The 13454-nt window shown below is 45.2% G+C and overlaps 1 protein-coding gene across 1 annotated transcript in view; it reads left to right on the top strand.

The window, feature by feature from the left end:
• The first annotated feature begins 606 nt into the window (after window positions 1–606).
• The window catches only part of Rffl (ring finger and FYVE like domain containing E3 ubiquitin protein ligase), a 47777-nt gene continuing 34929 nt past the window's right edge, over window positions 607–13454 (top strand). Inside the window, 2 exon segments of the mRNA XM_052759792.1 lie at window positions 607–3167; window positions 3169–3191. Of these exon segments, the coding sequence (XP_052615752.1) occupies window positions 3097–3167; window positions 3169–3191 (94 nt within the window). The 5' untranslated portion in view covers window positions 607–3096.

Genomic DNA, 13454 nt, shown 5'->3' on the forward strand with positions numbered 1-13454 from the left:
TATGGTCTAAACAATCTTGAGGAATGAATATTTATTTATTTTTTCATAGTTGTTTGTACTATTAGGCTCTATTGCAGGAAAAAAAAAGTCATATCCTTTTTTTTTCAACATCCAAGTAAAACAATGTTTGAGATATATGTGAGTTTTATATTTTTAATTTTCTTTTTTTTTTTTTTTTGGTTTTTCGAGACAGGGTTTCTCTGTGTAGCTTTGCGCCTTTCCTGGGACTCACTTGGTAGCCCAGGCTGGCCTCGAACTCACAGAGATCCGCCTGGCTCTGCCTCCCGAGTGCTGGGACTAAAGGCGTGCGCCACCACCGCCCGGCTTATATTTTTAATTTTCAATGTGTGTGTGTGGCGGGGGGGAGAGGGAAATCAGATAGCAACTTCTTGGGAGTTGGTTCTCCAGCTGATTGTCCTGCCTGCTCTTCCATTCCTGCCTTTGAGTGCTGAGAATACAGATATGTCCACTGCCTCTGGGGGTAGAGCTCAGCTGGTCCATCGTGCACAGCAAGTACTTTGACCCACTGACCCATCTCCATGGTGTGTGTGTGTGTGTGTGTGTGTGTGTGTGTGTGAGTGAGGGGGGGGGGGAAATCTAAATCTAATGTTGGCCTGCAACTTACTATGTCCCCATCCAGGATGGCCTCATAATCATGTCCTGTCTCAGCCTCCCAGATGCTGGGATTACAGACATGAGCCACCACACTCAGCCCATTTATTTTTTTATATGTACATATATACTCTGCAACTACTCACTAAAAAACAAAACAAAACAAAAACAGCAATAAACCTATTAATAGTTTTGGGTGGCAGGTTGCTTAAGTTTTAAGATTGAAAGAACTTAATGGCATGACTAATCTGTTTTCCTTGTTTCTACATAGTCTCGTAATTTTTTACATAATCTCATAAAGTCTCAAATGCCTTAAGCCATTAGTTCAAATTTAGTAACTTTTATAAGCTCTTACTTTTTCCAGTCTAAAAGGAGGTACTGGGGTAGAGTATGGCTATCAGAATCTCAGAGAGGGGAATGATAGCCCTGCGTAACTGAACGGTATCTTAGCGGATTGAGGAGTTCAGATGTTTCTGGTCCTGAGTAGTCCTTGGTATGATTCACACCGACTCCTAGCGCACTGCACTGCCTAGATTTTTCTCACCCTAAAAGCTTACCAGTGTAGAAGGAGCCAGTAGCTTTTGTAACAACCCCACAGCTTTTTCCAAAGGAGGCTCTGTGTGTGTGGACCTCGAGTTTGTCTTATATTAGACTGTGTGGCTTATCAACAACTACAGAAGGGTTTTCTGAAGTGTGGTTCATGAGATAATGGTTGTCAGCTGCTAAAGAGATGTTTTATCCTTTGAAAAGGACTAATTAACACACATTGCAGGGAGACTTGTCTGTAAGTACTGCCATTTTCCGAATAGGAAACACTGACTGGGAGAAAAACCAGGGGGCGTTTATAATACCTTCCTCCTCCACAGTGGCTGTCCTCCTGGAACTGTGTAGTTATGAAGAATTGGGCGAGTGGGATGAAACAACTCGTTTGTTGGAAGGGAATGAAGGAGCATAGTTTTTAAACCCAAGTTCTGTCTGCGTGTACTTCTGTTTGTTGGAGCTTTTTTGTTGTTGATATTTTGTTTTGAGACAGGGTCTCACAGCTAGGTAGACAGCTAAGTAGTTCTAGCTGTCCTGGAACTCACTTTGTAGACCAGGCTGGCCTCGAACTCACAGGGATCCTGCCTCTCCCTTCAGAGTGCTGGGATTAAAGTCGTGTACCACCACTGCCAGGTTGGCCTGTACATTTTAATTTGCCTAGCATTTACTGACTGGCAGCCTGTGTTGGCAGCTCCACCTAGAGTTCATGCTATCTGAAAACTACCTTGAAAGATGGAGGAGACCAAGTGTGGTGGCCTTGAATGCCCTTGTTGAGAAATAATGGTGGGTTTGAGGGGAACACTCGCATGTCTTCACCATAGAAGGATTTCATCATTTTCTCTCTTGTCAAATTAAAAGCATTCAGAGGCTGGAGAGATGGCTCAGTGGTTAAGATCTGTGGTTCCTTTTCCAGAGGGTTCTGTTCCTAGCACCTACATGGCAGCTCACGGCCATCTGTAACTCTAGTCCCAGAGGCTCTGATAGCCTCTTCTGTCCTCCTCAGGCATCATGTGCCAGTGTGGTGCACAAACGTACATGCAGGCAAACACCCCCACACATATTAAAGCACCTGGAGCGCAAGACTTGATCTCTGTTTTCTTTGTATAACACCAATACTAATTCTAGCCTGTCAGGGCTAGTTCAATAATAATGACTAGCTCTTGATGAGCCGTCATTCGCAAATTGATTTTTAAATAAACAGGCTAATAAGAAAGAATTGATATACACTTAGGGACTTTGCTTTCTAAGGGCAAATGTTAAGGCAGCCTCCTATGTTCCTTAGGCATCCAAAGATAGGATGGATGGTAGATGACTTAGCTTTAGCATGTGACAACTAGAAAAGAAGAATCCTGCTACTTCTGTTTTCATGAGAGAAGTCTAGTTGTCTAAGGAAGTAGAGGTCAGAGGAGGCTGAGTGGGAAAAGAAGTGAGCCTGGTTAGAACTGATAAAAATTCACCAATAGGATTCCACCAGCCCGGAGTGACTCCACTAGTTCTCCCAGTCCACTGACCCAAGTGTTCCCTTTTATAACTAAAGGCAAAGCAACATTTGTATCACCCTCCTGGGAAAATCTTCTGAGCTGTGAGCCTGCTACCTGCCGCACCTGGCTGTGGAGAGCCTGAGGCTGTTCTGAGATGAAATTTCAGAAACTGGCCACCAGAGCTTTCCAGGTAAGGGCTCTAGCAGCTGGGGGAGAAATGGGCTTTACCTGCCACCCAGGTAAATCGCCCGTGATTGAAGACAATCAGTGGAGTGCCTCTTTGTTAGGCTGCCGTTGATTGCTGCTGCTGAGGACGGATTGTTTGGGAAATAGGAGTTTTGCTCGCATGAGTCAGCACTGTCCTGGGTAAAGCCTAAGCTCTGTTGCAGTGTTGCTTACCAAAGGTCCGTCCCCAGGCGGCACCATTCACTGTGCCTGAAAGCAGCTGCTGTTGGCCCCTGAGATGATCTCATCAGAACATGGCTCCAGCGATCTCAGCCGCAGCTACCTTGGACAGCCTGCTGTCTGCTGTGGCAGTTTTGAGACAGGCAAAAGCAGGTAACCCCAGATGGTTTTTTTGGTTTCCTAAAGCCAGACTAAGCTGGCAGTAGAAACCAGAAAGCCCTTAGCCTTCAGACGTGAAACATGGCTTCTCAGTATGGGAGTCTACAGCCAGCTCTTCCATTCTTTGAAGTGGTCCTTAAGGGGACAGATTGCCTTTCTTTGGGGACCTGGGTGTTTTAGACCTGAGCAGACCAGTGATTGTATAAAAGGTATGCAGCTTTGCTCATATTTTGTCTCCTTTTTTTCCTGTTCTGTTTGTGTCTTATGAGAAACAGTTTGATCAAGCTAAGTCACGGTGAAAGTAAGGCGGGCACGTTTGCCTCCCTCCCTCCCTAGTAACTGGTCGCTGAACTGGGACGCTGGTAACGGCCGCTTCGTGCCCGCCATCCTTTCTCTGAGGGTTGTGAAGAACATCCCCCTCTCATTCCTGCTTTTGTTCAGATCCCTGCCCATCGCTTTTCTGGTTTTGGCCTCTAAGCTTTTTACCTGTTTAGCTGGAGTGACACTGTCGTCTCTCTCGACATTCTCCTTCCTCCCAGGCATTGTACACGTGGGCCTTCTCTTAAACACCTGGCCAGCTGATTAGTATATAGAAGTCCCTTCTTCAATGCCTCTGCTTACTTTCCAAGGCGGGGTGAGGCTCCGTCAGAGAGTGTGCTGTTTGTCCCAGCCGTGGAATGGGCATGTGAGAATCTCATTTGTTCTGTACTGTGTGTCTATGGTACTTGGTTTTCAGTAAAGGCAGAGTGTGGAAAAGCCTGCACTGAACTTTCTCAGTTCTGACCTTTGTCATTCCACACCTAATAGCCTGCTCATGCTTCCCTGAAGTTCAGCAGGGAGCCCCTGCTTACTGATGCCCTCCCACCCTGCGTGCACACCCCTCTTCCCGCTGTCTCCCATCTCTGCCTGGCAGTCACACGCTGAGCCAGTCTCCCGGCTGTCTTCGTTTTTCTCTACCAGGGTCCTCTGTGATTTTTTTCTCATTTTCTTTTCGCTGCCTCACAAATGTTGAGGTGTTCAAGGCTTTGCCATCTTCCCTTCCCTCTGAGACCTTCAAATATGCTCATCAATTCAGCTACCCTTGTTATATCTTACTAGCCCAGCAGTGTTTCTCAGACATGAGCCTTACTGGCAATTGGACAAACCTCAATGACTGTCCTTCGTGTATGTGAGACACAGCCAAGGCCCTGGCTATCAAAAGCATCTAAAACTCAACGTATACACAACTGAACTCATTCTCACCTTCTTACATGCTATCTATGTATATTGCTGTATGGTGGAACTTTGTTAATTATACCTTCCTTTTTATTAAAATCTTCCTTTTCATTCATTTTTATGTTCGCATCCTCTAAATGTGGTAGACCTGTGGTTGCTAAGTACTGATGACTATATTGGAGTACTGTTCATATGGCTTTCCTTCATCCTTAGTCATTATATTACAGATGAGTGGACATTTAAAAAAAATTTCCCCCAGCACTCGGGAGGCAGAGGCCGGCGAATCTCTGTGAGTTCGAGGCCAGCCTGGGCTACCAAGTGAGTTCCAGGAAAGGCGCAAAGCTACACAGAGAAACCCTGTCTCGAAAAACAAAAACAAAACAAAAAAAAATTTCCCATAGCTAAGCATAGTGGCGCATACCTTTAATGCCAGCACTTGGGAGGCATGTGATCTCTGAGTTCAATCCCAGCCTGGTCTAGAGTGAGTTCCAGGACAGTCAGAGCTACATAGTGAACCCTGTCTAGGCGGGAGGTGGGGGTATGTGGGAGGGGGTTAGACAAAAAAGTTTTCCCCTTAATTTTTATTTTATGTGTATGGGTGTTTTCCTTGCCTGTATGTGTGTACATCATGTACATGCCTGGTGCCTGTAGAGCCCAGAAGAGGGCATCAGATCCTCTAAAACTGCAGTTACAGGTGATTGTGTGTCACAGTTTGGGTGCTCGAAATTGAACCCTGGTCCTCTTGGAAGTGCTCTTAACTGCTAAGCTGTCTCTCCAGCCCTCGGGCATTTGTTTTTACTGTGTTTTGTTTTCTTTAAGCATCTCACTGGTGTAAGAGTTTTGTTTGTGAATACTTTTAGACAGGGTCCACCTCCTTCGAATAGAGACTATCCTTTCCCAAGATTTCACATACCAAAGACTGGCTTTGCCTGCGAGAATCTGGTGCAAGTCCTGTTCAGACCCCTGCTGGACTTCGGCCACTCCAATGTAAGTATCGGTGTACTCACATCTTCTCCATGTTGTTGCCAACCTTTTCTTCTGAAAGGCCAAACCTCACCTTCCCATTCCTGGGCTTTAGAATCATCGGGGCGGTGGTGGCGCACGCTTTTAATCCCAGCACTTGGGAGGCAGAGGCAGGCAGATCTCTGTGAGCTCAAGGCCAACCTGGTCTAAAAACAAAAAACAAAAAAACCAATCATTACTGCTTACTGTGATTTGTAAAGTGCTCCAGACATGGTAGTATCCTATGACTACTGATAAACAGCTTATCTCTGTCTCCCTCAGCTACCCTCACTGAATTGTTCATTTCCCATTCCTGGCCATGACATATCCCTTCAGGTCAGTGGTTCTCAGCATGTGGGTTGAGATCCCTGGGGTTGAATATCCCTCTCACAAGGGGTTGCCTAAGGCCATTGGAAAACACAGATATTTACATCATGATTCGTAACAGTAGCAAAATTGTAGTTATGAAGTAGTAACGAAAATAATTTCATGGTTGCGGGGGTCACCACAACATGAGGAACTGTTTTAAAGGGTTGTAGCATTAGGAAGGTTGAGATCCACTGCATTGGGGATTGATCGTGTTCCTAATAGCAGCCCCTTCTCTAACTGGCAAAGTCTCATCCCCAGAAGATTTGCTCATCTATAAAGTCTCTGACCTGAGTTTGATTATTCTTCCTTATTTGGGTTTCCACAACTCTCTCTCTCCCCTCTCCTCCCGCCCTCCCTCCCTCTCCCTTGCCCTGTCTATTGTTTTCTCCCTGTCTTCTCTCATTCTCTAGTTATCTTGTTCTTTGACTGAATTTGGTCCTTAGTCTGGAGCCTGGTACATCAGGCAGAGTGGCTGAAATGGATCCCTAGGGTCAAACCATTGTTCTAACTGTCTTTATTATTCTTTTAACTGTTAGACGATCCATATGCTCTCATTAGATGGATGCTTGGGTTCCTGTTGGATGAACTCAGACTCATGGCTGCTTGTTTATTTCACGGGAGTCTAGATGGTCACTCTGAGTTTATTTGAAGATTAAAGGGCTTGCTGAAATCTTTGCACGCCATGTGGCTTAGTGTTTTTATTTTGTGTGTGTGTTTGACTGCCTGCATGTTTGTACCACATGCATGCCTGGTGCCCTCAGAGGCCAGAGGAGGGCATCAGATCATGGAACTGGAATTAATGGCAACTGGGAGCTGTCTGATATGGGTGCTGGGAACCAAACTCAGGTCCACTGCAAGAGTATCAGAGCCATCTTAACCACTGAGCCATTTCTCCAGCCCCATTGCCTAACATCTTTTATAGTGCATTACAAAACTATTTTTGTATTTCATTTTATCTGATGCACACAATAACCTTGTGTTGGGTTGGCTTTATTCCCCCCCCCCCCCTTAACGAGTGATTATAAAGCTGGTACTGATAGAGAAGCATTTATTCACATAAAACTGGAGGGGGGAGTGTTCTTTTATAGCATTAAGCAACTAGCTGGCCTCTTTGTAATTAAATAAACCCTGTCCAGTTCTATATAAATGGTGCCTTTGCTCAGAAGGCAGGGGCTAAGGATCATTTCTTTACAAGGCCACTTTATAATCAAGGTAGAAGGAGGAGTAATGAGATCTGGCCTTCTGCCCTATGGAAAGACCCCATTATGGTTAGAGACCTCTCCACTCCAACTTCTTGGGCTGTGAGTATGTATTCTTGTGCCCATGCCCTGGGGATTGGGCCCAGTGTCTCTCACGTGCTAGCATGCAGGTGCTCTTTTTCACGGAGCTACCATCCATCAGGCTTTCTGCTGTGATTCCAAGTTTGTTCATGCTTCCCGTTGTGCTGTGAGACCAGGTGAGGAGAGAAAGCATGAAGTGGAGTGAAGTGTGTGAGGAGCAGAAAGGGCCTCAGACATTCTAGTGGGTGGTCACGTTTGTGGAGCATGTCAGAACTTTTTTGGTGCTCTCATATTTGGGCTGTGAAATTAGATTATAGAAAAGTCCATTGGGGTTAGGAAATAATGTCTTGTTAGGTACTAATGACATTCAATTTTGGTTCCTTTATACTAAAAAGATGAAGTTGGGCGGTGGTGGCACACGCTTTTAATCCCAGCACTCAGGAGGCAGAGCCAGGCGAATCTCTGTGAGTTCGAGGCCAGCCTGGACTACCAAGTGAATTCCAGGAAAGGCGCAAAGCTACACAGAGAAACCCTGTCTCAAAAAAAAAACAAAAAAAAAAAAGATGAATAAAAGGTTGAAAAATAGGTCCAACTAGTTAAAAAGTTGTTAGCCTAGAGAAGCAAAAGCTAAGGGATCGCTTGATTTCCATCTTCAAGTAGAAGTGTGGTTGCCAAGAGGAGTTTTGTTTTTTCGTGACAGGGTTTCTCTGTGTAGCTTTGGAGCCTGTCCTGGATCTCGATCTGTAGACCAGGCTGGTCTCGAACCTACAGAGATCCACTTGGCTCTGGCTCCCAAGTGCTGGGATTAAAGGCATGAGCCACCACCGCCTGGCCTTGAATTAAAAGAGGGAGTTATTTTGATGAATATGAGGAAGAGGCTTTTTTTTTTTTTAAGATCATCAAAATTAGAAAACACTGGAATGATTGCTACAGAGAGTTTTGAATTTTGTAGTGTCCCATTTATCGATTACTCAGTAAACAATTCCCCTGAAGCTTAAGTAGCATAAGATGATGACTATGTTGTTGATTCTGCTCTGTGGGCTTACGGTGCTCCGTATGATGCTGGTGTGATGAGGGATCCATTTGGCTCCATTCACATGTTCAGTCTTGGTACTAAGTTGTTGGTTGCAACTTCTTGGTGGTCCTCAATGGAAGTCTGTCTCTTTCTCGGTCCCTCTCATCATTGAGCAATCTCAAGCTCCTAGGCCATAATGGAAGCTGCAGGGTGAGAATATTCAAATTGACTACTTTGCCCCATTGTTTTGGCCATGTCTAGCCCAGAGTGAGGCTAGTTCATGGACTTCACTCCTTGGAGGGTAGAGTGTTGAAGTCACCCTGCAAAAGGATATGTGCTATGGTTGGGATTATTGCTGCTAATTTTGAGACAATTTACCATATTAACCTTAGATATTTTTCATGAGAGAATAATCAATGTACAGTCACTGAATGGATAGGCACATGACTTAATGAATTTGGCAGTGTATCTGAGTCATCTGGGAGAATTTACAAGCTTGGACTCCTAGGTACCAGACGTGTGACTCAGTGTCTCCTGGGGGGTGTTAGTTTGTAAGAGACACTGTGTCCTCTCAGGTAACTACCAGCAACATGAGAATGGGGGTGGGGGGACAGGTCCAGATAAGTTTAATATGTAAGATAGCGTGGTAGGTGCGTTAAGACGGCCACACCTAACTTCCTGCCCTTGGCCAGGGCTGCCTGGTATAGTCATCCATGCTTCCTCTTGTAAGTTCTATCTCATTCAGGCAGCATATCATCAGAGCTGCTTTCTTGATGCATTACTCAGTTTTCCTTTGTCCTAGTGTCAAGTGTGTTTTAGTCTCTAATTAAATATTTGCGAGATGATTTGACTATCTTCTTTCTTTTCCTCCACCACAGTGCTTCCCCTTTTAGAGGCTCTCAGTTTTTGTTGAATGGGTAAGTGGTCGATTGAACGCATTCAGGAATGCAGTGATACCTGCAGCATTCAGTTTCCGAGGTGATTAGGATTTTGGACAGGTGGAGCAAATGAATGAGAAGTTAGTTGTTCTGAAGTCTACAGTGTAGATCATAGTGCTTTCAGAAGGTGGAGAAACTGGTTTGGAAGAGTGGATGGACGGTTTGATCTTTACTTTACTTAGTATGCCACATTGGAGCAATGGAGATCTAGCAGGCTTCCAAAAATGCAGTCCTGAATCTGAGGCTGAGACTGATGTCAGAAAGAACAGCATGGGTATACTCTTTCCAGTACTGTGAGCCCCTGCTGCGTGCCAGACAGCCGTGCTATAGGGAAGGTGAACGAAAGACCGATAGAGCCTCCTCCTGAACTGTGTCCGTGAGAATATTCCAGCTAGGAAAGGGACCACAAATGTGTAGGCCTGGGGGCAGTAAAATGCTATTTGTTTTGAAAAATTGAAAATAGAGTGATGGAAGGTTAGAGTGAGGTGAAGGAGGGGAGAGGTATAAAGTAAGTGGGAAGGCTGGCAGAACCACTGTCACATGGGGACTTCATGGGCCATACAGGGAAGGGAACCTGTGCTTTATTCAAAAGCATCATGGGAAATTATTGAAGGTTTGAAGCAGGAAAGGAATAAGTAGTGGAGGTCTATTTATTTTCTTTTAAATAAATGTTCACTGTGACTACTCTAGAGAATAGAGTGTGGCTGTATTAATTACTTTTCTCAGTCTATGGGGACAGCATGGCAGAGTACATGGTGGCTGGAGCATGTTGTGGGTACCTAATGTCTGCGAAGAGCAAGGAGCAGACAGCAGGGGATGTTGGCGTCCCTCCTGGGTCGAGTTGTGTCTGTTCCTCCCCGACCCCCCTTATTTATACCCCAAATCATGGGATTGTGCTGCCCACATTCAGGGTGGGTTTGTGGGTCTTCCCTCTCCAGAATACCCTGGAAGACACATCCAGAGCCTTGTTTCCTGAGTGAGTCCAAATCCAGTCAAATTGACAACGAAGATTAACTGTCACAGTGACAGAGAAGGAATCAGCAAAGAAGTGTTTGCTCTCCGTCTTGGGAGCAGGAGGCAGATGGGCAGGGTATAAAGTGTACACACCGAGAACGTTTTTTTTTTTTTTGTTTTTTTTTTTTGTTTTTTTAATCTTTCCAAGTGTCTCTCTGGACCACTCTTTGATATAGCCACATTCTTTGTTTTGTCTGTTTGTCTTTCCAGCCAGTCTTGTGGTTATTGCTGTGACCACCTCAGGCCTTGACCACACACTTGCACAGCAGGTACAGCCTTCTCTTCCTCTGCTGACTCTTGGTTTTCGGCTTCTCCTTGCAGGCACGTGGCTCTAGTCTCCTTCGGAGGCTTGTACCTTGCCCTTGTAGATTTTCCTAAAGTTTTCCTTTTGAGTCTGGTTAATAACAATGAAGACACTCATGATGGATTTGGGGCTGACTGGTAACTTGGAGAGCTTGGTGTGGCATTGCCTGTCACCTTAGTCAGAAGCAGGGACAGCCCCACCTTCACATAGTCCAGCTGCTTTAGCAGCTCCTCCCCCTCCTCCCCTTCCTCCCCTTCCTCCCCTTCCCTTCCTTGATCTTAGCCCTGGCTCTGCTGCTCACCGCTTTGCGCTGTCTGGCTCAAGAGCGTCACCTTCCTTGTTTAATATCTTTATACCATATCACCATCCGAGCCTTTTTTACATACTATGCACATAGACTTTATGTTAATTTTATGGGCCAGGGTTTTGAGTTTCTTCAAGCTCCTAGCTTGTCAGCATCCTCTTCTTCCATGACATTTAAATTCAGATTCTAAGGCCGACTTCTGAATTCTCACTCTGGCTCCAGTCCAGCTGTCCAATTTAGTCATGGCTCTAGGATTGCTAGGTTTATTACTAAGACTGCCTTCTCTTCCTGCCTGCCTGTGTCTCAAATCAAATCCAGGTACTTGTCCTTATGCGTCCTTGATTTCTTTCTCAGGCACCTTTGTTTTTGCTCTGCTTATGACTTAAAGAGTCTCATCCTTCCTATGAAGCCTCCTCTGTCTGGTGTGTCACTGGGAGTTTCACACCCTCCTCTGAGTCTTATAACACAAGAGTCTTTCCATGTCACCTTTGTGTCACAGTGCACTCTCTGCCTCTTTTAGCGGCTGTGGACATGCCCATATCTCACTGTGTGCTGCGAGTGGAGCTGGTGCTGACCTTTGCATTTTCCCTGGTGTCCAGTTCTGTCCCCTGCACACAGTAGGCATTTTGTCTGTCTGTCACATGAAGAAGTAGAGCTTCTGACTGACATTTGTCCCCTTTCCCGTCTTTCTGAGAAGCTTGCTGTGATCTGCTCTTGTGCTGACTCACAGACTTATCACCACCACTCCCTTTTCTCACTCAGATTTTGCCCGATTCTTTCCCCCATTAACAGTCACTGTGTGGGTGTGCCTCCTGCTGCTGGTCCTATCTCCCCCGCCCTCTTGTGCTTCTCTTCTTTCCACAAATCATATGACTAGTGTGGGAACAAAGTGTGGTTACGTTAAGATCATAAGAAGAAGACGGTATATGAGAACGGTCTTTAAGGTTTATCAGTAGTTTGCCTTCAAGTGGGAAGTTTTCTACTTCCACATTGAAAGGGAAGAGAGGGGAAAGTCTTTGGGTACTAGATTAAGGCATGTAATATTCCCACTATGGGATGTGTGATGTTAGAGACATCTTTTTAAACCAAAGAAACCATCCAGGAAGCCACAGGCGCTTCCACTGGCTGCTAATTTTAAATCTCTTGAGTTTTTTCTACAGCTGGAAGAAACATTAGAAATTAGTGGAGTCCTGCCCTCCTATTTTCCAGATGAGGAAACAGACTAAAAGAGACTAAATGACTTGTCCATAAAAGCCAGGCTGTTGTGCCCAGTGTTTACTCCTAACACTGAGTGTGGTCTGGGGAACCTCCAGCGCTTGGAAGGCAGTGGAGTCAGGCCATAGGCTAGACCCATGCAAGGGATGCAGTCCTCTCAGATGGCTGAGGCCACTGAAGTGCTCACAGTAGCTGCTAGGGTGGTGGCAGGCTAGGTTCAGGGCAGTGTGTACCACAAGGACCCTTTGAACTGTCTCAGACACTCCATCTGGGGGATCTGCTCTGTGGGGACCAGCTGACAGAAATCTGTTTCTTCTGCATTTGAAAGGGGGCCAAGGTTTAATTATGAAAACATTTTCAACTTCTGTGGCTCTTTTTTCAACCTTCATATTCCAAGTTTTGTTTTAGACTTCATTTCCTTATCTCAGCAGCATTTATGGTATTTTTATTGCTTATTGGAGGTCAGATGTCAGTATGAAGCCCGGGAAATTCAGAAAATGTCTTAGAGTTTCATGACTTACGAGTGCTTGCTAGGCAAATCTTTGACATTAAATAGTAGTGGATTTTACTGCCCAGTGAGCTGGTTGTCAGAAGCTTCGAAAGGTTACCTGTTTTGTTGAGCTGGAGAGCTGCAGTACAAAGCAGTCAGACAATCCCAAACAGGAAGTCAGGTTCAAACAGGATGTGTTGTCTTCACTGCAGCTTGAGTGCTTGCATTCAGAAACTTGCTGTGGGTAAAAAGTCAAAACTTTAACCAGGTGTGGTACCTGTAATTATTCCAGCATCTGGGAGCCTGAGGGGAGGAGTGTCCAGGCCAAGACTTTTAGTACTGAAGCTTGCTGGAAAAGTCTGTTCCTTGTGTAAAAAGAAGCTAGTAGCCATTTACTGCACACATGAATTACTCTTCTCAGTGCTGTGACCCCAACCTGACTGGCAGCAGCTTAGAGGAGGGAGGAAAGGGTGTGTGTTTGTTTGGCTTACAGTTTGTGGAAATACAGTCTGCCATGGTAGGAAATGCATGGTACCAGGAACATGCTTAGTCACATTGCATCTGTAGTAACAGGAAAGCAAAGAGTAGACAAGTGGGCTGTAAAACTTCAAGGCACATCCGTAGTGCTGACTTTACCTTGTGAGGCTCCATCTCCTTTAAGTCTCACAGCCTTCCAAAACAGAGCCATCACCTGGGGACCAAGTGTTCGAACACAGGAGCCTATGGGGACATTTCATATTCAACCACAACACAGCTCGTCCTCTGAACATAGCAGTGTTTCTTCTGGGGCCCAGGTCTGTCTGTCTTTGGAGTTTCAGGCATGGTGTTTACACCATATTGCATACATATGGTTTATAAAATGAAATAGCACTGGATCAAAAGTCTGCTACTTTTGGTAGGTGTGGGATTCAGTCTGTACCAGCTCTTTTTTTAAAAAAATAATAACAATAGGAAATTTTGCCCATAATTCACCAGACTTTTGAGTTAACAGGTTCCTTTTGTGGGTGTCTAGGATTCCTAGCACCTCAGTGTGTTCTGCCCAAGGTAGTTTACAAAGTACTCTGTGCCTTTGTGAAGGCCTTTTACCTTTGAATTGAAAGTTTCCTTGCAT

This window comes from Peromyscus californicus, unplaced genomic scaffold (genome assembly GCF_007827085.1).
Source record: "Peromyscus californicus insignis strain IS unplaced genomic scaffold, ASM782708v3 Scaffold_3__1_contigs__length_106647218, whole genome shotgun sequence".
NCBI lineage: Eukaryota > Metazoa > Chordata > Mammalia > Rodentia > Cricetidae > Peromyscus > Peromyscus californicus.